Here is a 26,481-nt window from a genome sequence, read left to right on the forward strand (position 1 = left end):
CTTGGTCCCCACCCTGATTGTTTCCACGGGAGGGGATTCAGAGAGGTCAATACAATAATATGAATAGCTACAATACCATGTCCTAAGTGACAAAGGCAATATTAGAAGAAGATTGGAGGAGAGGCCATCACGAAAGACCTCTTGCAGAAGGCTGTGCTAGACATTTAAGAGCTGAAAAGAATGTCTTGGACAAATATTTGGATTAAGGGCCTTCTACACAGGAGGTCAAAGTGAATAAAATCTCTGATGGTAGAAGGCGGCGAGTTAAACTCGACAAATTGACCCCTTTATAACTTTGTTTTTAATTAACAGCGCTAAACCTCATGAAGAGACTGCCTTCCTGGAGAAACCCAAAAACTGATGGCCTTGTATGGCCACCAGGAAAAAGTAAATGTATTTCGGGAAGTTACCGAAGCCTTAGTGTCGACAGAAGGAACTTCCAGTTCCCAAGCAGAACAGATCGCTCCTGGAGAAAACACCAGAACCCGTCCGCAGGCTATTTATTTCCCTCACTGTCCGCCGGCACAGACGCTCACTTTTGAACGCCGCTGATTGGCTACTGTAAAAGCCCGCTCTGAGCAAGAGCCAATGACATCCCGGAGCTCAGATTCTTGGAAATAGTTTCTGGTCAGGAATGCGTGACATTGAGACAGCTTCTCGCTTGTAAACAAGGACGAGTCTGGGCGGGCCCCCAGCCCACGCGGTCCGGGACTCCTGTCCCAGCGGCTGATCTTAAGCCTACATACCTCCAGATGCCCGCTTCACCTTCCACCTTTCCCCTTACTCCTCACAGTCCCGGGCACTGGTGCCAGATCTCTCCCCCGACAGCACCCCGCGCCCGGGGGGCGGGGCCCAAAGTTCTTTATCTGAGCTGATTGGCGCGGCCCCAGCTCCGGACGCGTCTCCAAGTCCCAGTGACTCCTCCCCCTTTGGAGCTGGGGGGAGCGTGCGGGGAAACAAATAAAACCACGGGAGGCGGCCGGGGGTGGCCAGACGGGAACTTGAAGTCTCCAGCCACTCGCTGCTCCTCACACTCACTGCCGGCCTCCTCCCCTCGGAAGCACCCCAGGATCTCAGCCCAGGCAGGGTGCACGAGCCAGCCCACCTACCCTTCCTGCCCAGACGCACACCGCCCCAGCTCGGTCCCAGGTTCTGCTTTCCTGAGCCTTCGTCCCCCAAGCCAGCCCCTGCGCTAGCCAGGCCGGGTGGGCATCAAGATGAAGGCGGTCCGCTTCGTGATGCGCAGCGCCGGCTCGCTGAGCAGCGCCGGCCTGGTGCCCCGCGAGGTCGAGCATTTTTCACGCTACAGCCCGTCCCCGCTGTCCATAAAGCAGCTCCTGGACTTTGGTGAGCTGGGAAGTAGGGCCGGGTGGGGGCGCTGGGGTTGGGAAGTTTCCTTAACTTTCAGCCCCGGAGCTCATTGCTTAAAATAACTGGAGTCTGTTATCCCGCTGAACCTTGGAACCTCGACGCCAGTGCACCTTGCCCTTTCCTAGATCTGCCTTATTTCTGACAGTTTGTGCCTACAGGTCAGGGCCACTTGCTGACCTGCGGATGCTGGATGGTTTGAGCTCATCTTTCTGTCCACAGCTTCCAGTCAAGATACTTTTTACTTTGCGCCAGTATTTCGAAGTGATTTAAAAAACTTTATCCCCCTCCTTCACAGCAGAATACTTTGGGGGGAGGATTCTTAATGTTATGAAGTGGCCTCAAATTAATTCAGATTTTCTCCCTTAGCCACCTGCCACCTGTTTACGGGGTATATACATCTGTCTGCATTGCTAACAGATTTCTTTGTCTCTTTACCATTATGGTTTTCCATATATTTGCATTACTGCCAAAAATGTTTACAAGCTTTCTGCAGTGTTTTTTTTTAAATATTTTATTTATTTATTTGACCCAGAGAGAGAGAGAGATCACAAGTAGGCAGAGAGCTAGACAGAGAGAGAGATAGGAAGCAGGCTCCCTGCTGAGAAGAGAGCCCCATCCATACCAGGACCCTGAGATCATGACCTGAGCTGAAGGCAGAGGCTTAACCCACTGAGCCACCCAGGCGCTGCTCTGCTGCGATCTTATAAGGAATATTTCAAGGATTTAAATGTGGTATTATTTACCACTAATGTGGAAACATCATGACTCCTACCCACCCTTTTATTCCTCTACTCCAATTTCATATCTAGAACTCTCTGTACGATGTTGTGGGGTTGACATTGTGCTGTCGACTGAGCTATAGGATATTCTGACTTCATGGAAGTGAATCCTCTTCCAAAAAAAGAAAGCAATAATCCTCATATTGGTCTTTTTTCTTTTCTTTTCTTTTTTTTTAAGAAAGTAGAGAAAAAGACAATGAAAAATGAGATACTTCTTACTTTAAACAGTAATCCAACTGCAGGTGAAACTCTAATTTTATGATTTGTGTGTGGGTTCAATATTGGGGAGTTAATACTATTCAAATGTATCATTTAGAGCTACTTTTTCCCCAAAACTAAATAAAGGTTATTTATTACAGGTTCAGAAAATGCATGTGAAAGAACTTCTTTTGCATTTTTGAGGCAAGAATTGCCCGTGAGGCTAGCCAATATCCTGAAGGAAATTGATATCCTCCCTGATCGATTAGTCAATACCTCTTCAGTGCAATTAGTTAAAAGCTGGTAAGTGGTGAACCATTCCGAAACAGTATCTATTTTTAAGACAAGTATTTGTATAGGAATTCTTATAATATAATAGCATCATAATTGGAAAACGAGAGGCCTGAAACTAAGTATTTTGAAGAATGTCAAGATGTTTTTGTAATTTATGTATTTATTTATTTATTTTTAAGATTTTATTTATTTATTTGACAGACAGATCACAAGTAGGCAGAGAGACAGAGGGAAGCAGGCCTGATATGGGGCTCAATCCCAGAACTCTGGGAGTCATGACCTGAGCTGAAGGCAGTGGCTTTAACCCACTGAGCCATCCAGGTGCCCCTGTTTTTGTAATTTAGTGTGAGTTGTCATAAGGACAGTTATAAAGCTATGAACAGACATTTTCCCTGAAAAAGTACATACTTTTCACAATATAACTGTATTTTGAATAATAAAAGACAGAGTTTGATATGGCACACAGAATCCTATCCTAGAAATAAACAGAAGGACGGCTATTTAGAGGATCTAATCTTTGTTACTTACAAGCTAATTAACAGTAGGCTTTGGGTTCAAATCCTGTCTCTACCTCTAACCGGTTGTGGAATTCATGGCAAGTATCTTAAATTCTTTATGCCTCAGTTCCCCCATCTGTTACTGAGGAAAATAAAGTATATGCTTCAAAAGTTTACGTGAGTGAAATTAAATGGGCTAATCCATAAAAAAAGGTACTTAAAACAGTACCTGGCACACAGTCACCACTTAATAATTGTCAGTTATTATCATCGCATTTTACAGATAAGGATTTTGAGGCTTGGAGAGGGTAGATCACCCAACAGAACAAATTTTCAGAGAATGGAACCAGGATATGCACTGAGGCAGGTATATACCAGAGCCTCACCCTAATTCACTGACTACACAGCTTTACTAATTTAAGAAATCTCTATATATTATAATATTATAAATGTATATTATATGATTGTGTATATTATATAAGTATTATATTTATAATATATTAATAAATATATATCTATATTATATACTATAAATATAAAATAAGCATTATACTTATAATAATTAAATATAAATATATACTATAATATAAATAAGTATTATACTTACATAAATATAAGTATTATATATTATAAATAAATATATATAGATTATTAAACAATTACTATGTGAAACACATCATCCATAGTATTTACTGATGTTTTCATGACTTCTACTCACCTATGAGTGAATATAGCAGGAAAAATATGAAGCCTTCCTTATAAAGTTCTTTTCTAAATGCTATTAAAAAAAAGAAAACACTTGCCAGATAAAACAAAAAGCTGACTACTGATCTGGAATGATTGAAGCAATATCAATTTTAAGTTAGAAAGTTGAGTGTTAACGTAGTAGCTTCGTTTTTTGTTGTTGTTGTTGTTGTTTGGTTTTTTATTAAGATACAGTTGTTGTTTGGTTTTTTATTATTTTCCAGATGTCATGAAGGAAAGTTTTAATTTTAAACATAATACTTTCTCTTTTGCAACCATTTTGAGATGATTTAGCTACTTGTATCTGACTATTCAACTTTAAAACTTAAAGCACGACTGTCCCTTTACAGGTATATCCAGAGCCTGATGGATTTGGTGGAATTCCATGAGAAAAGCCCAGAGGACCAGAAAGTATTATCAGAGTAAGTTCTATGCATTTGAATATTTGTCTAAAACTTTGACTATTTCCAGACATTGTTCTAAGATTTTTTTTTTTTTTGGACATAAATTAAAGGAGTTACACTCTGAATAACAAATAGCCTCTCCCTTACAAATGACAAGTTTTGACTTGCTGGTTTTTTAAAAGTGAAGAGGAATGATGGCATTGAAAATGATGCTGAGTCTGAGCAAGTGCAGGGAACTTTTTATTTTTGAGGAAATCTATTTTTACTATAAATTCAGTCAGATGATTAGATTCACAGGTGGATTTACTATTACATAATATTAATATATGTCATTGTTACTGGAGACTGAACATTATCTTTCAGAGTAACTGATCATTTCTGGCTATAAGAATAGGAAAGAAGAATTTTTTTATGAATCCGAGAAGAAATCTTGAGGGTTTTTTTCCACAGTGGCCTTCTAGAATTCTCTTTAATATTAATTATCTTTTAATTATTATTTTTTAAAGAGAAGGCTTAATGAATTCCCAGAATGAATTCACCAGTTAGAAAGCCGGTATTTTTACATTAAGCTAGAAGGAAAAAAAAAAATCTGTTTGTGATACTATCTTTTCTATTGTAGTCGAATCTGTAAGTGAGAACCTTACATTTTATCATTTGATTTCTTTAGATGGGTACTTAAAAAAGTTTTAGCCTTCTTTGAGGTAGTCTAAGAGATATAAGTGAAGGAAACTTATTTGAATTTTCAGTAAATGTAAATGTAAATGTAAATGTGTTTTGGCTTAGTTTTGTAGATACTCTCATCAAAGTTCGAAATAGACACCACAATGTAGTTCCGACCATGGCACAAGGAATCATAGAATATAAAGATGGCTGTACAGTTGACCCAGTCACCAATCAAAATCTTCAGTATTTCTTGGATCGATTTTACATGAACCGTATTTCTACCCGGATGCTGATGAACCAGCATAGTAAGTTAGCTCATTGTGGCCATGACCTACTGAGAAGGGTATGGAATATAAGCCATACCCCAACCAGATGTTTCATTATTCAGGAGCTCACGTTCTTTTTCAATAATCATGATTATACTGATTTTTATAACAACATCTTTTGTTTTTATTTTTCAACAGTTCTTCTATTTAGTGACTCACAGACAGGAAACCCAACTCACATTGGAAGCATTGATCCAAACTGCGATGTGGCAGCCGTGGTCCAAGGTAATCTCTAGATTTCTGCATTTCCCTCATGAAAATATACGCTATGGAATTGACATATCTCTGGTTGAAGTGAGTTTGTGAATAACTTTATATTCGGAGTGTTACATTTATATTTTTATAAATACTGTCATGGAGGTCCTTTGCTTTTGAGAGCCAGAGGTTTAAAACTCATTAATAAAACTATAAAAATCCAAACATTACTGGTTAATGTGCCATATTCTTATATATTGTATCCAATATCTGAATTGTGCATATTCCTATTGCCACAGCTATAACTTCAACACTATCTTCATTTTTTCTTCAATATAGTATTAAAGGTTTTTTTTCATATATAGAAACCTGTACTCTCAATGAATATTCTAGACTAAGGGTAGTACATGCATTGAAGATCATGTGAAAATTTTACTTGGCATAAATTTGTTTCATCATTATGAAAAAAACCTTCTATTTCAGATGCCTTTGAGTGTTCAAAGATGCTTTGTGACCAGTATTATTTAACATCTCCAGAATTAAAGCTCACACAAGTAAATGGTAAGCTACAAATAAACCATATTTTAATCTATGGGAAAGTCACTGTTCTCCCAGTATGATTACTTCTTGTAAATACAAAGCAACTTTTGTGTTCCTTTTCTCCCTTCTGAACTTCTCTAGAATTTGTACACTTCTCTTTTGAAGCCAAAGTTCTCTTCATCTCAGTTGGAAAGTTCCAATTGAGTATATTCAGTTGTTAATGTTGATTCATAAAACGAAATGGTTTGAACAAATAATTTAAAATTTAAAGTAGCAACCTAGTTTCAGTATCTTAGATCAAAGAAAGAGAGCTTATTGCAAAATATGGGAGTCAGGGAGGCCAGAAATAGGAGGAACCAATTGGTAATGGAAATATCCTCCTGGAGAAGTTACTCATCAGACCTAGAAACAAAAATACTTTAAATTGTACTGTAAGAAATAAGCCAGTCATGGACAAATACTGTGTGGTCCTACTTACCTGAAGTATGTAAAATAGTTAAATTCAGAGAGGCAGAAAGTAGAAGGGTGGTTGCCAGAAGCTGGGGCCTGGGGTAGAGGGGAGTTGCTATTTAATGAGTATAAAATTTCAGTTATGCAAGATGAATAAGTTCTAGAAATCTAGAACAACATTATGCCTACAATTAACAATACTATATTGTATACTTAGGTAGTTAAGAAGGTAGATCTCATGTTAAAAGTTCTTTTAAAAATGTTTTCAAATTACAAAAAAAATTAACTGCACTGTAAGTGTACACCACTCTTTTGAAAGCAGAGCATAACTCAGTGGCTTCAGCTCTAGGGTACCTGAGAAGAGAGGTTCTTCCCACATTGAAGTGATAATATAACGAATGCAGGGCACCGTTTTTATTGTATCCTGTAGTGCCTCTCAGAGCGAGACAGTTAAAATTAAGTTGCTCACATTAAAAGTACCCCAACTCTAATTCATGGATTGGGTTATATGGACATGTAATTGATTGCTAAAATAAAAATAGGAATACAAATAAAGGTTGAAAAATATCTCTAAGCATTAACAGCATTGTTGCATAATATGTGTAGATAAACTGCTTGAACTGTTTGATAAAATAAAGAGGGAATTGTGCCAGGCCTTCTGTTTTCTGATTCAGACTTGGCCAGGGCCTGGGACACCAAAGAATAATACTTTGATTTTTCTTCTCAAACAGTATTAAGAGGTTTTTGTTTCTCTGTTTTCTTTTGCCTCTCAGTAAAGTGTAAGCATATTTAGCCTGTAAGATTTAATGTTTGGATGATATAAAGCAAGAATAATCAAATGTGTTATTTTCCCATAAAATATGAAAATTTTAGTTAACATTAATTTTAGTATTATACTGTGGCTATGTGAATTTTTTTCTTTCTTAAAATGGTGATTTTTAACTCTGAAATAGCACAGTCTGAAAGTTTTGAAAGCAGAAACAAATAGTTCACGTGACCTAATTTAGCGCACTCTTGTCATGCACTTCATCTGACCTCATACATTTGTAGAGAAATGCAGAAATTAATGATAGAGCACAAGGCAGCACTGTGATACCATTTTGAAAATAAGCCAGCTGTGTTCACTGTTTAAGAGGGAAGTTCTAGGATAGATCCTAGAAGGTTCTAGGTAGTACAGGAAGATGGGGGATATTCTAATCTTGGGAGTAAGGAGTCTCTATTAATCAAATAGATAGAGAAGTTTGTCTTCCTGAAATACTTGTTCACCAGTTCTAAATGAGTTTAAATTTTTTTCTAGGAAAATCTCCAGGCGAACCAATTCACATTGTTTATGTACCTTCTCACCTTCATCATATGCTCTTTGAACTATTCAAGGTATGACACTTCCAAATAATTGCAATTTTGTTTTGTTTTTAATTCCCTGGTTACCTTTTTATTTCCTTTATTGTTTCCCACTGAGTGGGAGCCTCACTATCTTCTCCCAAATGTGCTTCAGGTCTCTGAACAGAAAGGAGCCACAGTTAATGTTGGAAAGGGCCCCCGCCGTTCAGCAGAGCCTCCACACGTACTGGAGAACACATGATAGGACTCACGATGTCTTTGTGCTCCCTGTTCTTATTATTTTTTCAAGTGTCCAGCAAAGCACTAGTCATACATGCAATTGTTAAGGAAGGTCGGCGGCGGGGGGCAGTCAGTTCCCTCCATGATCGACTTTAATGTACCTATGAATCATCTGGGGTTTCCTTGAAATTCTGATTCAGTGGCACTAGGCTGGGGCCTGGGGTTGAGAATTTGTAATAAGCTGACAGGTGACGCACACTTTCCATTGCAAGACGATAGGACAGTGCTTCTCAGACTTCGGTATGCACTGGAATCACCTGGAGGGCTTCTTTCTTTCTTTCTTTCTTTCTTTTTTTTTTTTTGAAGATTTTATTTGTTATTTGACAGAGAGACAGTGAGAGAGGGAACACAAGCAGGGGGAGTGGGAGAGGGAGAAGCAGGCTTCCCGCCCAGCAGGGAGCCCCCATGGTGGGGTCTCAATCCCAGGACTCTGAGATCATGATCTGAGCTGAAGGCAGACGCTTAACAACTGAGCCCCCAGACGCCCCTGGAGGGCTTCTTTAAACATAGATTCTTAGGCACTGGTCCAGAGATTCTGATTCTGTACATCTGAGAATTTGCATTTCTAACAAGCTCACTAAGGATGTGAATGTTACTGGTCTGAGGTAGCCAGGTACCAAGAATCAAATCCTGTCCTGGGTTCTAAGACAAAGCTAGACTTTATTTACACCAAAAAAAAAAAAAAAGAAAAAGAAAAAACACCCTAAGCTTTATGATGCTTTCCATGAATCTCCTGGACTCCTTGAGGAGGAAGCCTTAAAAAAAGTGAAATTTGCCTCTAATTCTGATGTAGCTTTTCTCAGAATTTATTGTTTCTTACTTTATTCTAATGTTAGTGTAATGAGGTATTGATTGTACTACAGACATTCTGATCTATTTTCTTTTACTTCAGCTAATGATTAGAACTTAGTATTATATAGAGGGGCACCTGGGTGGCTCAGTGGGTTAAGGTCTCTGCCTTCGGCTCAGGTCATGATCCCAGGGTCCTGGGATCAAGTCCCGCATTCCATCGGGCTCTCTGCTCTTCCGGGGCCTGCTTCCCCCTCTCTGTCTGCCTGCCTCTCTGCTTACTTGTGATCCATGTCTGTCATATGAATAAATAAAATCTTTTTAAAAAAATTTTAAAAATTACAAAAAAGAACTCAGTATTATATAGAAACCAGAAAACAGATAATGTACCACAAGGAGGATAGAGAGGAAAATGGGTGACGTAAACCAAAACTTAATCTGTATGAGACCTATCCAGTTGTCTGCAAACTTGTTTGAGTTTCTTCTCTGTTAAAGGACACAAGATACTTTTTGCCTTGATTTCATTCATTTTTAAATTGAATGGTCCAGCTCTTAGAGTTGTTTTGCCATCATTGGTAAAAGTTAAGATGATAATCAAATGCAAATTGAAATTTAATTTAGAATTATTTACTATCCTTTTAAATAGTAACAACCTTTCCCAGCAAGTTTTATAAAAGCCAATAAATTGGTTCAATGATTCACTGTTCATTTGTTATGTAATAGTCTTTGGTGCTTGGATGTAAAATGTAATGGAAAGACAGAAAAGAGAGAGCCAGGAAATGGACTATAAAAACCAATTTCTACATTTAAATTAAGCTTACAAATAAGAACTTGACAGCTAGCAGAATTGTTTTTCCATTAGACATTACTCCCAGGAGCTATATTACATGGTAAATGAATATTTTTCATTATACATCCTGCATGACACATTCATAAATGGCTATTTACAGAGCTGTTTTACTACTAACTTAAAAAAAAAAATAGGAACTTTGTATTACCCTCTGTGCCGCTTTTATTTTAAACATAAAAAACAGTTATTTATTGTTTCTCATTCTTCTGCCATTGAATTCCTTATGGTTTTGATTTCTTTAGAATGCAATGAGGGCAACCGTGGAACACCAGGAAAACTGGCCTTCCCTTACGCCAATTGAAGTGACTGTGGTCTTGGGAAAAGAAGATCTGACAATCAAGGTAACCATTTTCTGTTGTTCGTTGGAGTCTCTCTCTCTCTCTCTTTTTTTTTTTTTAAGATTTTATTTATTTATTTGACACATAATAAATAAATAAATAAAATCTTTTAAAAAATATCACAAGTAGGCCTGGGGGTAGGGTTGGGGGAGAAGCAGGCTCCCTGCTGAGCGGAGAGCCTGATGTGGGGCTCAATTCGGATCATGGCCCCAGCCGAAGGCAGAGGCTTTAACCCACTGAGCCACCCAGGTGTGCCTGGAGTCTCTCTTGGGAGAACGGAAAAGTGTCAATAATAGTAAAGTGATCTGCTTTGAACAGCAGATCAAAGTCTATGGTGTACATAGGCCATAATGACTTTTTTAAATAAAGGAAAAACCTTTTTAGATGGACAAATGCATCTTGTTTTTCACGCATAGCTTTGGTTTGTTTGTTTAAGATTTCGGACAGAGGCGGTGGCGTTCCCCTGAGGATCATTGACCGTCTCTTTAGCTACACGTACTCTACCGCACCGACCCCCGTGATGGATAATTCCCGCAATGCTCCTCTGGTAAGACCAGTTACACGGCTACATTTCATCCCAGCCACCTAGTCCGAAATGCAGAGCAAGGATTACAAGGAAGTATTTAGGCATGTTAGTCAATTTAGTTAAATTGGGCATGGGGGATAGGAGAAAGCAGGAGAAATCAAGCTGAAGAAGGTGAAACAATTTACCGGAGGTCTCTGACTGGAAGCAGAAATCACTTACCTTGGCTCTAGAACATCAGTAGCAAGGAGGCTAATAACACTTGCCTGTGTTTTGCGTTTCCACGAGTATGTCCACTTCTTTGCCAATAATTGATCTTTTCCCTCTAGGCTGGTTTTGGTTATGGCTTGCCAATTTCTCGTCTCTATGCCAAGTACTTTCAAGGAGATCTGAATCTCTACTCTATGTCGGGATATGGAACCGACGCCATCATCTACTTAAAGGTATCCTTTCAATTCAGTAGAAACAATCATATTTCTATTTTTGTAAAGACTTCATTTGTTTGTTTGTTTGAGAGAGGGAGAGATGGGGAAGGGGCAGAAGGAGAAGGAGAGGAAGAGCTCAAGTGGGCTCCTCAATGAGGGTGAAGCCCGGGACTTCGCCTCATGAGTCCGAGATCAGGACCTGAGCTGAAATCAAGAGCCGGACGCCTTCGCCAGGTGGCTCAGATGATTAAACATCTGCCTTTGAAAAAAAATAATAGGGGCACCTGGGTGGCTCAGTGGGTTAAAGCCACTGCCTTCGGCTCAGGTCATGACTCCCAGAGTTCTGGGATCGAGCCCCATATCAGGCTCTTTGCTCAGCAGAGCCTGCTTCCCTCTGTCTCTCTGCCTACTTGTGATTTCTGTCTGTCAAATAAATAAATAAAATCTTTTAAAAATAATAATAATAATAATAAAAAAAAATAAACATTTGCCTTTGGCACAGGTTATGATCCCAGAGTCCTGAGATCGAGTTCCTCATCAGGCTTCCCTCCCTCTGCCTGCCTCTCTCTCTCTCTCTCTCTCTCTCTCCGTCTCTCATGAGTAAATAAATAAAATCTTTAAAAAAAAAAAAGAGTCAGACGCCCCACTGACTAAGCCACCCCGGTGCCTCGAAACAATATTTCCGAAAGCAATGTTGCTCTTAAGGTCCTGAGTTCCACGCTCCACAGTGTGAATACCTCAAACTGAGTTAATGCAAATAACAACCACATGTCATTTTATTTTATGTTTGGTATGTGTAGATTTACTCATTAGTATTTAATATGGTAACTTACCAGTTAGAAGTGGGACCTGGCTACCTGCTTTAAGTGAAGCAAAATTTTTTCTTAAGAAGTATATTAGTCTCCAAGTGAGGACATCCTCATATGAATTTCTTAAACCAACGCCTTTTGGCATCTGTGAGAATAGCTGTGCCTTTGTTTTACTTAAACTCATGGGAAATATATGCTAATAATGTTCCAGCTGAGAAAACAGCTGATACCAAGATACTCAAGACCTTAAGTTGACCTTATTAGAAATCCAGGAAAGAAAAGCTAACTGCTCACGAGCTGTTACTGGGATGTCTGGCATTTCCTGATTAAACTTTAAAACTTGGCACTTTTTTTTCTATTTCTGATAAAGCCTCGGTGTATTCGTTAAGGTCACTGTCCTGATTTGTTCATTGTTTTCCAGCAGTTTTGACTGAAAATGTATTTACAGATATTAGTAACTAAAACATTAAGCTTGTGGGTTCCCATTTTGTGCCAGGGAATTATGTGCTGAGAGGCCTTTGACTGTCTGAAGTAGTTACTGTATTCATTTCTTAAATGAGAAGTCTTCAAAGTACTGGGAAAGATTAAGAGATGATAGAGTTATAGTATCAGATTTTAATAAATTAATAGTATCAGATTAGGACTCTTCATCACAGATACAAAAGAAAAGTTTTTGTAAAGAAATAATAGCTTTGCTATTCAGTTCTATCACATCAGCAATATCCGAACAAGGGACAGGTGTAAATATTGGAGACAAATTCTGTTCCCCAATTTATAACTATGTATATATTATTTTGGCACCTAGAGGATGGAAATAATATTTACTTTTTTCGTTTTCTTTTATACCCTGCCCAGCATACTATGAGCTATGGTGTGCTCTTACTAACTGAATCAACTAAAGGAATGTATTTGAATGTTTGAACACTTACCTCTGGATTTATTTTGAATAATCACTTCGTGGTACAAATTGTGCCACGAATAATTTCTTTGAGTTTACTTTTCTTTCCCTTCTTCTTTTAGGCTTTATCTTCAGAATCTGTAGAAAAACTCCCAGTCTTTAACAAATCAGCCTTCAAACACTATCAGATGAGCATCGAGGCTGACGACTGGTGTATCCCAAGCAAGGAACCAAAGAACTTGGCAAAGGAGAAAGTGGCTCTGTGAAGAGAGTCGCTCGGGACACTTTACGGGATCAAAGTGGGTCTGCGCCAGTGCTGCTTCCCGAATGCTTGCGTGTGAGCTCTCGTTTCCTCAGAAACAAAAGCACAAAACCCCGCTGATCAGAACAGTGGTGCAAAGAGGAACAAAGCCTGTTTCTCAGACCCAGGATAGTGTAACGTAGGCGTTATTCTTTCAGCCTGGCCCGACATACGAGCTTATATCAAATCCTGAAGCAGGAAAGGCCTCAGTTTGCCCTGTCTTTGTCAACAAGGATGGGAATGCAAGCAAAGTGGCGATAGAAGCTGGCACTTGCAGTAGACTGCTATTTTAGGCCTGCTGTTGATGGCGTAAGATGTTGGTATTTATTGCGTATCAGGTGTCACTATGCCAGTATTTCCCTGCCATCAAAGGGTTGGGGCTTAGTTTACTCTAAGTCATTAGAAATGTATCTAACGGTACTTTTCCTGCGTTTCTATGTTCTCTGGGGAGGAAAAGCTGGTGACTAAGTAACATTTACTTTGTATGTTATTTGAACGAAGAAGAATGAGTCGGAACACTTTATTCAAAGTTGCAGCCAAGGCATCCGGCCTGTGTAGAAACTCAGAAGAAAGCCTCTTCTGATAAATACTGTGTCTTCATTAGGCTGCTCTCCTGTTCACATTTCATGTCATAAGTGAACAGTTATTGCCAGGTGCCTGGTCTTGGGTGAGTTTTAAAATAGGCACTGAATTCAGGATGTTGGTGGTTGGAGGGGGAGAAGAATTGCCAAAGTGATAACAAAATTATCTCTCGCCTTGCTTAGTTTAAAATGAGATGGTGGGTTGGAAAAACCAATGTTAGGGGAAGAAATCATGCATTCAGGACCTAACTCAGTAGGAGAGTCTGTTCTCTCCCCTGCAATGGTGGTAATCCAATGATGGCATCCCCTTTCTAGGCTTAAAAAGGTATATTTTGGATATGTGTAATTATATTCTTTACACTCCTGCATTAACATGTCTGTATAAAAAACTCCTAATTATCAAATGGCTCAAGAACATTAGAATTTAAATACTTCTTGGGACAGTTTTAACAAATAGCCTGAGAGTAAGAGGTTTTCATGCCAGGAGGCTTTCATTTGGATCTTTGAGACTGAAGACTGATAAATGGAAGTTGTAACGCATATGGAACTTTGGGGGACTTCAAGTATAATAGGCAGGTGGACAGGCCTGTCTAGCACATAATTCTCACAGAATGAAGGACAGGAGGAAGGAAGGAAGGAAGGAAGGAAGGAAGGAAGGAAGGAAGGAAGGAAACAGAGGGCAGGCATCTTGCTTTTTCCCCTACAAAGTATTTCAAGAAATTGTCTATATTTTCATTAGATAAGTTACTGGCAAGAGGATGAATTGATGTTTCCCAGAACAGAATGGCTTTTTTAAATGGGTCTCTCACTTTTGCAACATAATAGGCTTTCATGAGATTAAATAAGCTCATCCGTATCCAACTGATGTGTCAACCAGGATATAGAAAAAAAAAAAAAAAACTAGAATTTTCTGCATTGCAAAAGAATCAGTATTCTTTGTATATGTTGAATTTAACATTTGTGTTTTTGTTGTGACCTAGAATTGTGGTGCTTCTGGTCGTGGCCATAGAGGCCTCAAATGATTTGTTGCTTATGTCAGACTTTATCACGAGAAGTCCTAGAGAGTGACTTTTCTTGATGGTGGGACTCTGGCTCATGCATTTATCGATTACATAAAATTTCTTGCAATAGGTCATTTGACTTTTTACTGAGCTTAAACATTTTGCACGTATATACTTGTATTTACCAAAGATTTAAAGCAGTTGATTAAGGAATTAACCCCAACACTGTGAATTATCTTTAAAATACTAGAGAAAAAATGTTCATATCACAATAACATAAACTGTAAATAGAATTCTGTAAGAGAGAAATTGTATTGGTATTTGTGAAATCTGCAGAAGCGCTTTAGGATTCTAGCAGATGGATACTGAATGTTCAGGCCCACTTAAGTTATTGATGTATAAACTGTGTTTTTGTCTCTATGTACAGAGAGATGTAATCATTTTTATAATAAATATTTTTATTATAACAGTAAACATCATCTTTTGAAATTTGTTTCTCAAATAGATGGCAAAATACTAAGAAACATTTGAGGTAAAGATTTTCTTTACTTTGCACTCAAATCGAATTCATCTCTATATTGGGGATAGCCTTTTAAAAGTATTGATGGGCGCCTGGGTGGCTCAGTGGGTTAAGCCGCTGCCTTCGGCTCAGGTCATGATCTCAGGGTCCTGGGATCGAGTCCCGCATCGGGCTCTCTGCTCAGCAGGGAGCCTGCTTCCTCCTCTCTCTCTCTGCCTGCCTCTCTGCCTTCTTGTGATCTCTCTCTGTCAAATAAATAAATAAAATCTTAAAAAAAAAAAGTATTGAAAGCAACTTAAAATTTTGATTTTTAAACTAAAAGATAAGTACTTTATAGAAGTCCACAACTTTCTGATTGTTTTTTGCTTCTCATGTATGCCCCAGTTGCACATAATACATAGTGCGTTTATTACATGAATATATTGAATATATTCAATAATCATTTTTGCCATGTACATATTCTGCTTTTTTTTTTTTTGTAAACTTAAAATTCTACTTGGTGACTGTAATTACGTAATAAATAAAGTACCAAAATAATTACCTAGATAATTTAGGTTCCCAAACAACTTCTGGATTAAATATCTGAATAAGATAGAAAATATCTGAAAAAAGATAGAAATTACTGAATTAATCTTTATGGTGTCTTTCTTCACTAATTTAATCCTACTTTATCTTTAGATAGCATCCTTTGTCTACCTTCATAATGCCCTTATTGGCAAAGTTCTGTAAATAAAAAAGAAAAAGAGGGAGAGGGGAGAGAGGAAAGAAAGAACAAAAGAGAGAGGAAGGAAAGAAAATTAGTGGAATGGATTCATCATAACTAAATTCTAAATTTTGTCAGAGTAAGCATATTTGAATCAGAAATGCCATTAAGCTAAGGCATTAGACCTAAAGAACGTAAAGATACACTATATCATGACACTCTGCTTGACTGCCTTCGTTTCTTCTGTCAGAGAAGTGTGGCACCATGTGACTAAAGAAAGCACATCACACAGGCGCACGCAAACACGTACACACACACACACACACACACACACACAGAATTTAGCTGTACAGTGTCCTTGGATTAAGCTGCTTGGATGGTAGACAGTTCATGCACTACACAGGCTCAGAACCTCCATCCACATTTCCATAAAAACTGTAAGACTTTAAATCCCACAATTTCCCATATATGCATGCACGCACGCGCATGCGCGCGCACACACACACACACACACACACACACATCTTTTTGACTCAAGTCAAAGGATACTAATTTTTGAGTAAAACAAAGTTGGCTAAATTTTCATCAAACCATCTTTATACCATTTCTCCCAAATTTCAAATTTGACTAGAAATGGCAAAAACACTTGATCTTAACTACAATGACATATGCAGAGAGATCTTTGAGAGCTAGTAGCTTGGGCATTGACCTTAATAATTCCTTCACTCTCGGCTCTGCTTCCAAGTAGTGTACTTACCCTTAGCTGTGTACCAACACATCAAATGTACATGAACTTTGCCGATCACTTTAATCTGGCCTGGGGAAAGAATTGAGGGACTTTCATAATTTCACAGGATGTTGGCCAAGAAATTCCTAAACCCCCTGCCATGAACACTGAAAGCAGTCAGGTTTTTATTTCCAATAATGTTTTGCCCATATCTCTCTTTCTGATTTTTCACTTTTTATCTTAAATCACAGTTATTTGGGCAGTCCATAAACATTCACTGGACAAAGAGATGAATAAACACATAAATCAACTACTGCCTATAAGGACAGCCTCTCTGCATTTAAGGGGAGATTGGAACTCTGTGTTAAAAACAATGTATAGGGGCATTTGGGTGGCTCAGTGGGTTAAAGCCGCTGCCTTCGGCTCAGGTCATGGTCTCTGGGTCCTGGGATCGAGTCCCACATCGGGCTCTCTGCTCATTGGGGAGCCTGCTTCCTCCTTCCTCCTCTCTCCCTGCCTGCCTCTCCGACTTCTTGTGGTTTCTGTCTATCAAATAAATAAATAAAATCTTTAAAAAAAAATGTACATCAAATCTTATACAATTTTATGCTTTAAATGGTATTCAAGAAGTTTTACAACACTGCAGAACCTCTGGAATGCGTCTCCAAGTTGCAAGTTAAATTGCATCTGATCTTTGTTTCATGTCACTCTGTTGGTGCTCTCTGCCATTGGAAATTATCACATATTTCAAGAGAAATGAAATAACAGGGAAAAGTTATTACTACTAAGGAAATTTCTTGAGCAAATGGGTCAGGGTTTCAGATCTATGAGTACTGTTTCTTCATGTTCACCTTGGACTCAGATGAAAAAATATTAACATCCATATTTCATGGCCCCTTAACGGAAATGAACGACTGTCTTTTAATGAGATTTTTCAATTCCTACCCAAGTGCAAATAAACATTAAAAGCCACTCAAAACCAACAGAAATGTCAGTAGCCTTGAAAACACGTTGAATCTACTAAATGATGTGAAATAGATGTGAGCTGTCTTAGTGATAAATTCAGCAAGAAAATGATAAAGTTTATCAATGCGTTATGAGACATCATTTTCATGTTTACTGCTACCATTTAATGTAATGAAAGTAACTCGGGACTGGTTGTCGAATAATGCAATATAGCTAGGAATTATTTATTAGCATATTCTTTTCATAAATGTAAAAGGGTGTTTTAATATATAAGACAAATAACATATCGAATAGGAAAGTCTTGAGGTTTTTTTTTTTTAATCGATTCCATTAAAGCTATGCCTTTTAATGTTTTTCTAGCCCCAAAATATACTTTGACAGCTGGTAGAACTGCCCTTAATTCAGTCTTTTTCTTTTAAACTCATTTTAAAGGATAACAACATTTGTTTGAAATTACAAATTTGTGATCTGGAAATAAAATAAAAACTTGAAAACAAAAATAAAAGCCTCATACCATGTTCTTAGGCAATTCTCTTTACCTATTTCCTTACAAAGGAGTTGATAGCAATAAAGTACCGTCTTTCTGATACAAAGTCCTGGAGTGCGAACCCACAATATCAATGATAGTAACACATTTGCTCTCATATACCCTATTGCCTGATTATGACCCGGGAGTTAGGTTGTTAGACCAAAGTATGCTTTGTGACCCAAAACTGCTGAGCTAGACTGCAACCTCTTCAGGCAGGGATCAAATGAAGACCTTGACCTCTTTGTAATGCTGTCCAACCAAAAACTGGGTGGATGGTGGTGCCATGTGTTACCTAACGAGGTCTATTAACCCTTTCAGGTCCCTTTGCGATCACTGCACAAGGCTGCCCCTCCCTGAATACGGGGCAGAAGCTGGCTTGCTACACATTATCAATAAACACATAGACGGCTTAACGCACACTTTGCCCAAAGCATACTCTCAGTAATGGTTTGTCGAGTGGATAAAAAGAGACTTGAGCTATTAAAGTAACAATCAGTCTTCAGATGTTCCTGAGGCAGCCTCTTTCCCCTTCTAAATATTATATTTCATCTTGTGAAAGCAGACCTCCAAATGATAATAAAAACAAACACTAAACATAGTTTTCAAAGAGCCTTTGAAAACAGTTCTCTGGCTGGCTGGAAAGTAGAGAATGTTTTCCTGCCTTTTTTTTTTTTTTTTTTTCCTAGAGTGTTTGACAATAGTTCTTTGTAACTAAAAAATAGATCCTGCCTCTGTATAACTCAGATGTGATTCTTATTTTTACACAATCCAGATTGTTCCAGGCAGGATTTCACTTACCATGCACTACTCTGGGGATAGTTTGTGGGATAAAACTTGCCACTGAACCTGAAGAAATGATTTCTTAACCAAAGAATCTATAGGTTAAAACGTTGACTTGATCTTTTAAACTATATTTTTCATTGGCCAAAATTTTTTTCATATCCACTGTATTTTTTTCTTCTCTCTCTGAACCCTTTCTAAATTGAATACTACATGGGCAAAAAAAAAAAAAAAAAAAAAAGAATTGTAGAACTTATTAGGTGACAGGTATTTTTCTAAGGCTTTTATGTTAATTAATCCATCTTCTCCCTCACAACAACCCATTATATTATTAACTCTTATGTATAAATGGACCCCTCTAACCTCACAACATGGGTGATATTCCTTTTTTTTCCCCAATGGGTGATATTCTTATACTGCCCATTCTACAGATATAAAATTGAGCCACAGAGAAGTCCAGTAAGTTGCCCCTATCAAGGGACAGAGCTGGGATTTGATTCAAGGCAGTGGATAGTCCCAAGCCTTTGCTCTGAAGAAATAGTTCTTCTGTGAGGAATGTATCCAGGAGAGTAACAAGTCAGAATGATGTCCAAGGCCGTATGAATGAGTAACCTAAAACTAATCTATCAGGTAACGGGACACTGCCACTGGCCTCATCAGCACTGAGACTACTGACCAGATGCAAGCCTCTGGATTCCTTCAGACCATGTGACCGGAAGCCCTTACCTACTTGTCCAGGCATCGCGCGCTTTGGCCTATTAGACCAGCTGTCCTGTCTACTGAATGATGCTGAATCATTCTTCAGGCATTGAGGCAATTCACTTACTTACTCAATGAGCAATCAACAAAGATTTCTTAAGCACCACATACCACCAGGCACTAGGAATACCGTAATGAATCTCAAGGATCTCTACATGCAAGGACATTACAGTCCATTTGTGAACATAGAAGTTAAATTTGTAAATATTTTGATCTGTTTTAATATCTCTATTTATTAATATTATCTGGGGAGTTGGAGACAAGATTTCTGGAACAGAGAAAAACTATCTGTGTTTACTTACATTAAAAAAACAAACAAACAAAAAACAAAACTGCACGGGTTTTCTAGCCCCAGAATTTCCCCCTTCCAAGGTTGATACAATGAGAGCCAGATATCGTATTATATCTGCTGGAGTTTATTCTGTAAGTGAAGAGCCCCCAAAGAATCTGAGAGTTTTGTAGAAGAGGGATGGCTGCCCCACCCACCCCCGCCCTCTCTTCCTAAGTCTGTGAAAAAACTCTCTGCTCCCTCAAGTACACAAACTCTCCTTCAGGAGAGAACAGAAAGCATCCTGAGTTTTTACCCTTTGGAATGTAAATGAACGTTTCCAGGAAGATAGAAGACACTGTTTCTCTGAAATGAGCTCCATACAAGGATCTCATTCCAAGAGCACTCTTGGACCGTCTTCATGCCTCAGGATCTTAGCATCCCTTGAAATAAACAGAGAACTCCAGGGAGGCGAGCTTCTTACTATCTTAAGTTTCAAAATCTTTCCTTTAACCCAGTCCTCAGAAAAATCTGCCCGAAAACTCTAATTATGCAGAAACATAAAAATATTCACTTCCTGCCAATTGTGAGGCTGGTGACCAGCACAAATGAGACATTCAGAGGGCTGTGGAAGGGGGAAATGAGACCTAGTCCATGCTTAGTGAGGGAGGGGCGGATCGTGGACGAGAACCCTGAAGAGTGACATTTGGTCTGAGGCATGGAGAGGAAGTTAGTCACGCAAAAGACAGGGCTGGTGGTGGGGTGGGGGTTCAGCTGGTGGAATGATTAAGGCAGATAACTGGAAGGTGGTTTCAGTGAAAGAAAAGCCGGTGCTGTGCCCGAAATTGGTAATGAAATGGGAGACGTAAGTAGAGACCAAACCATAAAAGGTCTGGTCAGCCTTGAACCTTTCTTTTACGATCTGGCAGGTGCCTGGATGGCTCACTAGGTAGACCATGCAAATCTTGATCTTGAGGTTGAGCCCTACATTGCAGGTAGAGATTACATTAAAAAATAGTGGCGTGATTTCCGGTTGTCGTTTTTATTTGTTTTTACTTATTTTTTTCTTTTGAGATCTAATTTAAATTCAAGTTAGTTCACACATAGTGGAGTATTAGTTTCTGGAGTAGAATCTAGTGTTTCGTCAGTTGCAAATAACACCCAGGGCTCATTATATCAAGCACCCTCCTTAATGCCCATCACCCAGTTACCCCATCTCCTCAGCCACCAAGCGTCCAGTTGGTTCTCTACAGTGAAGAGGTTTTGTTTTTTTTTGTTTTGTTTTGTTTTGTTTTTAATTGCTTGGTGCTACATTGTGTAGAATGGATTTGATAGAAAACAGAAAAATTGGAGAGGGTGGGAGGCTGAATAAACCTCTACAGTATTCATAGGCCAGGACATCAGGCTCCCAATTTTTTGTCGGTCATTCTCTTTGTCCCCTTTTGGATGTTCCAGTCTTAGGGAGATCATTTGCTTAATGGCTGGCAGCTACAAACATGCATTTAAAGCTTTTAAGACGCTACAATGGGCAAGGGAAAAGTGACACTGGAAAAGTGATAGACATGAGGCCACTGAGATTTTAAGCATCTATAAACCACTTAAATTTTATTCTCTACCTTCACCTTATGTCCATTCTCTCTCTTGCTCTCTCTCTCTCTCTCTCTTTTTTTTCCACAGAGCCTGGACAGAAAGTTCCTCAAATTTGAGGCTGTTAACAAGAGATGGGGAAACAGACCAGAGGGTCTCCAGCACCGGGGCAGTCTGAAAAGTTACCCACCCCCTCCGCTCCCCAATGGCCTGGGGATACAGATGAATGGCACTATCTTTCCAGGTCAATACCACAGTCGAGGAAAGAAAGATACACTCTCTGGGTATATTTAGCTTAGGGGGGAAGGCCTAAAAACTCCTACCAGGCTCTGAATATCCTCTTCGGACTTGGACAAATTTCTGATCAGAAAGTTACTGAATCCTTTCAGATATCTTGTCCGTTTTCAGCTGGTACAATAACTATACGTAGCAGGGCATCCACATACATCCCCATACATCCCATACATACATCCACAGTGCGGGTACAAAGGATAACTTCCCAAGTCTAGAGTCACTGCCGAAGAGAGCCCAAGGAACCAACAACCTTCACGTCCCAAGTACGCAGAAAGCTAAGCTGAGCTCTTAAGAGATGAAATGAGATGAGTAAGAAGACACTAGCTGGGAGAGAAGAGGATCAATGACCAACTGGTCTGGATATGGAAAGGAAGTGATAACATAAAATCATATTTCCGTCTCTCAACTGAGCTCAGGAGTTAGTCTATTTACAAAAGCTTTTGAGGATCCTCCCTGGGTTTAAGAAATTCTTGAAGGCCCCTACTTTGGCCTTGGACCAGGGAGTGAAAGGTATCTGAAGAGGTTTGCCTGTAGCCACAGGAGGTCTTATTTTAAGAGGTAACTGTTTAATAGTCTCTTCAGAGTGGAAAGGCCATTCAGAGAAGATTGTGAGAACAAGCACTCAAATTAAAGAGGATAGCGGACAGCGTAGGAGAGCCTCGCCTGCTAACCCCCAAATTATAGTCTTCTTTTCGGAATCTTGTTATCTTTTCCTCACTAGCCTTTTGCAGTGAATCTTTTAATGAAACTAGTATAGAATTTTGAAAACTTTTGGAGGCTTCTGGATGTGAATGTAAAATAGGCATCCCATTCTGTTCATTTAATTATGGAACCCTTGCTTTTAGGTGCACGTCTTAAGTAATCTTATCTAATTGGAACATTCCTTGTAATGGCCATTGTAATTCTACATTGTCTTTAGTAAGATGTCGCCATTTTTCTAAGTACCTACAGCTTCCAGGACAACAGTCCTTCTACAGAAAGTAAGAGGTGATGGCTATGGTAGCTGCCAGTGATGGCCTTCCTCCATCAGTAGGGGATTGGTAGGCATTTTGGCAGCTGTAGTTCCTCACAGATGGGTGTTCTGCGGGGAGTCTTTGCTGTAGCATGCTGCAGAGAGGTGGGAAGGGGCTGTTGAAATGGAAGGTTTGTTTTTGTTTGTTATATTCTGTCATGTGCCAGAACTGTGAAAGACAGAAAGGAAGCTTATAAATTATATGAAATTGTAATTAAAAATGAGAAAGCAGTGTAAAATGGTGTTTACCAAAGCACCATATAGTTTCATACTAAATAAGTAGCAGGGATAAGAAAGTAGATGGATATGGAGGTATTGAACATCAAGGGAGCTTCTAGAACTTTCTCGAAAGAAATGAGCTTTAAAGAAATTTACATTCTATCTAGAAAATATATATATATGCAAATATATACATATATATGCAAATATATACATATGCATATACATATATATGATTATATATATATATATTTTTTTAAAGATTTTATTTATTTATTTATTTGACAGAGAGAGATTACAAGTAGGCAGAGAGGCAGAGAGAGAGAGGAGGAAGCAGGCTCCCTGCTGAGCAGAGAGCCCGATGCGGGACTCGATCCCAGGACCCTGAGATCATGACCTGAGCCGAAGGCAGCGGCTTAACCCACTGAGCCACCCAGGCGCCCTATATATATATTTTTGAGAGTATCTGTATTTTCTATTATAATTTAGATTTCTATCTAAAATATGTCCTAATGAGCTTTTGTTTCTCCCTTTTTGATAATGTTTTCAATTTCTTCTGAGACTTCTCCTTTGTAGTCATTTGGTTCTATTGCATTTAACTTCTTCTGATACTCCAGTGGCAAACCATTTTCTTTTGCACCCAGGCAAATGACCTTTTTATACTGGGGCGATGGGGGAGCACTCTCATAGTTTTTCATCTGATAACTTCGACAGGTTATTTCTTTTCCTTCTTGAGTATAAACATTAACTTCTATTGGGACATATGTTCCACTTTTAACCCCTTCTTGCTTATCCAGAGAACTCAAATTGCTTTTGTTCATTTTCCATACTACTCCCCATACTTCATCGCCAGGACTTTGAAAAATGGTGGCTGTACCTCCATGCCAAGTTTCACTTGTTTTGCCTTAGGAATTGCCAAATTGTATATATATATGCATATATATATATATATATATATATATATATATATATATATATTTTTTTTTTTTTTTAAGCAGATAGTAGAAAAGAGAAAAACCGTAAGTAAACATCCCAGGGCCAGAATATGTATAGTGTGTGTGTGTATGTGTGTGTGTGTGTTTGAATAAGTATCATGTGTATAAACCTATATGTGTTGGAGTTGACAGGGGGACAGAAAGGCAATAAAATAAAGGTAATACATTTTATAACGGGGAAGTGGGAAATAACATTTGGGGTAGGTAAGATGGGTACAGACTATCAAGCATCTTGAAAAGTGTAGACATGAGCTGACACAGAGGAAGAAACCATAATAAATTCTGACCAAGAAGCTGAGTGATCAAAGCAGTATTTTGTAAAAAATTAGAACTACATTTGTCTACGAAATAGTTTGGAGAGGAGACAGGCAGTTTTACAACTCTGCCAAATGCCTTTGAAAGTCAATACATTTTTAAGTGTTTGTAGAGCTAAACTGAAGAACTCCCAACAATATATTTTCTTTCTTTCGTCTCAAAGGAATGATGATGTGACAAGCAAAATAGCTACAGCACGTCTTTGTACCTTCCCTTTACAAGGAACATTAGAGAACAGCTGTGCTCTTCTCACCTGAGCAGCTTGGTGTGCAGGCCTTTTAACATCTACCTAGGAATTTTATTGTGGGAAGTTTTCCTCTCAACATGAGTACCAGTAACACTAGTTTTACTTGGTTATTAAAAATTCTCTTCCAGGGGTATCTGGGTAGCTCAGGGGGTTAGGGCCTCTGCCTTCAGCTCGGTTCGTGGTCTCAGGGTTCTGGGATCGAGTGCCGAGTCGGGCTCTCTGCTCAGCAGGGAGCCTGCTTCCCCCCCCCCTCTCTGCCTGCCTCTCTGCCCACTTGTCATCTCTGTCTGCCAAACTAATAAATAAAAATCTTTAAAAATAAAAAATAAAAATCTACTTCCAAAAACAAGATAAAAAGAAAATAAAAAAGAAAAAATTAAATTCATTTCTACTTTGGTGTTTTATATCTTCACATATAGAAATTGATGAGGAGTCCCTCCCTAAGAATACTAAAAATTGAAAGCCCAAACCTTTAAGACCAGAGGGACTAGGGTTTTTAAGTGAAGCCTGGGGACTAACAAAACTCTTTCTCCGAAAGACACAGATTTATCTGATCACGTAGTTGTTATCTTTACTAAAGAGAGGGCAAGAACAAATTTTTTGAACCATGGTTTCAAGAGGAACCCAAAAAGAATTTCATACACTTCTCTCCTAGCTTCTGGCAGTCTTGGAAATTCCTTGGCTGATCGATGGTGTTCTCTCCCCATATTATCCTCCACCTCTGCATGTTCACAGCTCTCCTTTTTACGCAGACACAGTCATATTGGGTTAGGACCTATCCTAATGACCTCATCTTAATTTGGTCACCTATAAAGGGCTTATTTCCAAACAAGGTAACATTCACAGGTATTGGGGGTTAGGTCGTCAAGGTCATTTTGAGGGGACACAATTCAACTCAAAACACCCACCATTATTAACCTCACCACGAACCATAATGCAAATGTGGCATCGAGAGAGTGCCAGTACTTCTGACATGGAGCAAATGCAAAGATGGGGCCAGTGTTAGGTGGACCAGGAACAGAGGAATTGCTGGCAAGAAGTTGTAATTTTTTAAAAGACTGGGTGGATTGACACTACTTGGTGGATATGTATGGGCTTTCAAAGCCCCCAAGTTTGAAATGTTTGCACCAGACTTTACCTATCGTCTAACAGACCTAAAATACTACAGGTGCTAATCCAATACTTCTTTTATGGGGCACCTGGGGGGCATGGTCATTTAAGGACCCAATTCTTGGTTTTCCCTCAGGTCATAATTGAGCAAGTCTTGATCTCAGGGTCGTAAGATCAAGCCCCAAGGGGGCTCGGGGCTGCTCTCTGCCCCTCCCCTACTTTCTCTTTCTCTAGAAAAAAAACCAAAAGAACAACAACAACAAAACCACTCCTCTTGTAATGTTTCTATTTTCCCCCACAAGACCTAGAAATGGCTTTGTTTTTAATCCTTTATTTAAAATACAATATGAGGAAATTGGTCTTAATTCAGTATAAAATTTGTTTAGCTTGAAAAAGGAGACAGTTGCTTTAAAAAAGATCTTATTAAAACTTCAGGGTTTGTTTTTTGTTTTTTTTTTTTAATCCACCAAAGAGAAAGAAAAGTATTATATTCATCAAAAATATGTCACTGGGAAGGTACCGTACTTAAACCTTATTTACAGGAAACAACCAACAGCCATGAAAACATCGGACTCTAGAAAGTCAGGTTTCTAGAAAGTTTTTCGAAAACCTCATTTTTTTTTTTAATTTTTTTATTTTCGAAAACCTCATTTGAAGAAAAAGCTGCTACTTGGCCCGTTTTCCTCTTTTTGCTAGAAAAGAAGATGTTTTGACTCTGGCCTTGTAAACAGAGGAGTCAACATTCCTGCAAAACCAGGCGTGCAATTTTACACGGCCTGGAGGTTGAGAGGCGGGTATCAGAATCCAGGTCTTGTGTCACCCTACTTTGTGCCACCAGCCTTGTATTCCAAAAC

At 38.8% G+C, this 26,481-nt stretch overlaps 1 protein-coding gene across 1 annotated transcript; it reads left to right on the top strand.

The window, feature by feature from the left end:
- Positions 1-966: 966 nt before the first annotated feature.
- PDK4 (pyruvate dehydrogenase kinase 4) lies at positions 967-14,244 on the top strand. The gene is made up of 11 exons (XM_032304877.1): positions 967-1,347; positions 2,510-2,651; positions 4,234-4,305; positions 5,071-5,255; positions 5,415-5,501; positions 5,955-6,032; positions 7,759-7,835; positions 9,963-10,061; positions 10,495-10,605; positions 10,911-11,024; positions 12,836-14,244. The coding sequence occupies exons 1-11, from the start codon at positions 1,218-1,220 to the stop codon at positions 12,977-12,979; spliced, it is 1,239 nt and encodes a 412-aa protein (XP_032160768.1). The 5' UTR covers positions 967-1,217; the 3' UTR covers positions 12,980-14,244.
- The last annotated feature ends 12,237 nt before the right edge of the window (positions 14,245-26,481 follow it).

Source organism: Mustela erminea, chromosome 11, assembly GCF_009829155.1.
Source record: "Mustela erminea isolate mMusErm1 chromosome 11, mMusErm1.Pri, whole genome shotgun sequence".
NCBI classification, from domain to species: Eukaryota; Metazoa; Chordata; class Mammalia; order Carnivora; family Mustelidae; genus Mustela; species Mustela erminea.

Excerpts from the sequence above, each read along its gene's own strand:
- PDK4 (XM_032304877.1), top strand. The coding sequence starts at position 1,218 with ATGAAGGCGGTCCGCTTCGTGATGCGCAGCGCCGGCTCGCTGAGCAGC. Across the intron at positions 4,306-5,070 it reads GACCAGAAAGTATTATCAGA|TTTTGTAGATACTCTCATCA; the intron begins GTAAGTTCTATG and ends GTTTTGGCTTAG. Across the intron at positions 5,256-5,414 it reads GATGCTGATGAACCAGCATA|TTCTTCTATTTAGTGACTCA; the intron begins GTAAGTTAGCTC and ends ATTTTTCAACAG.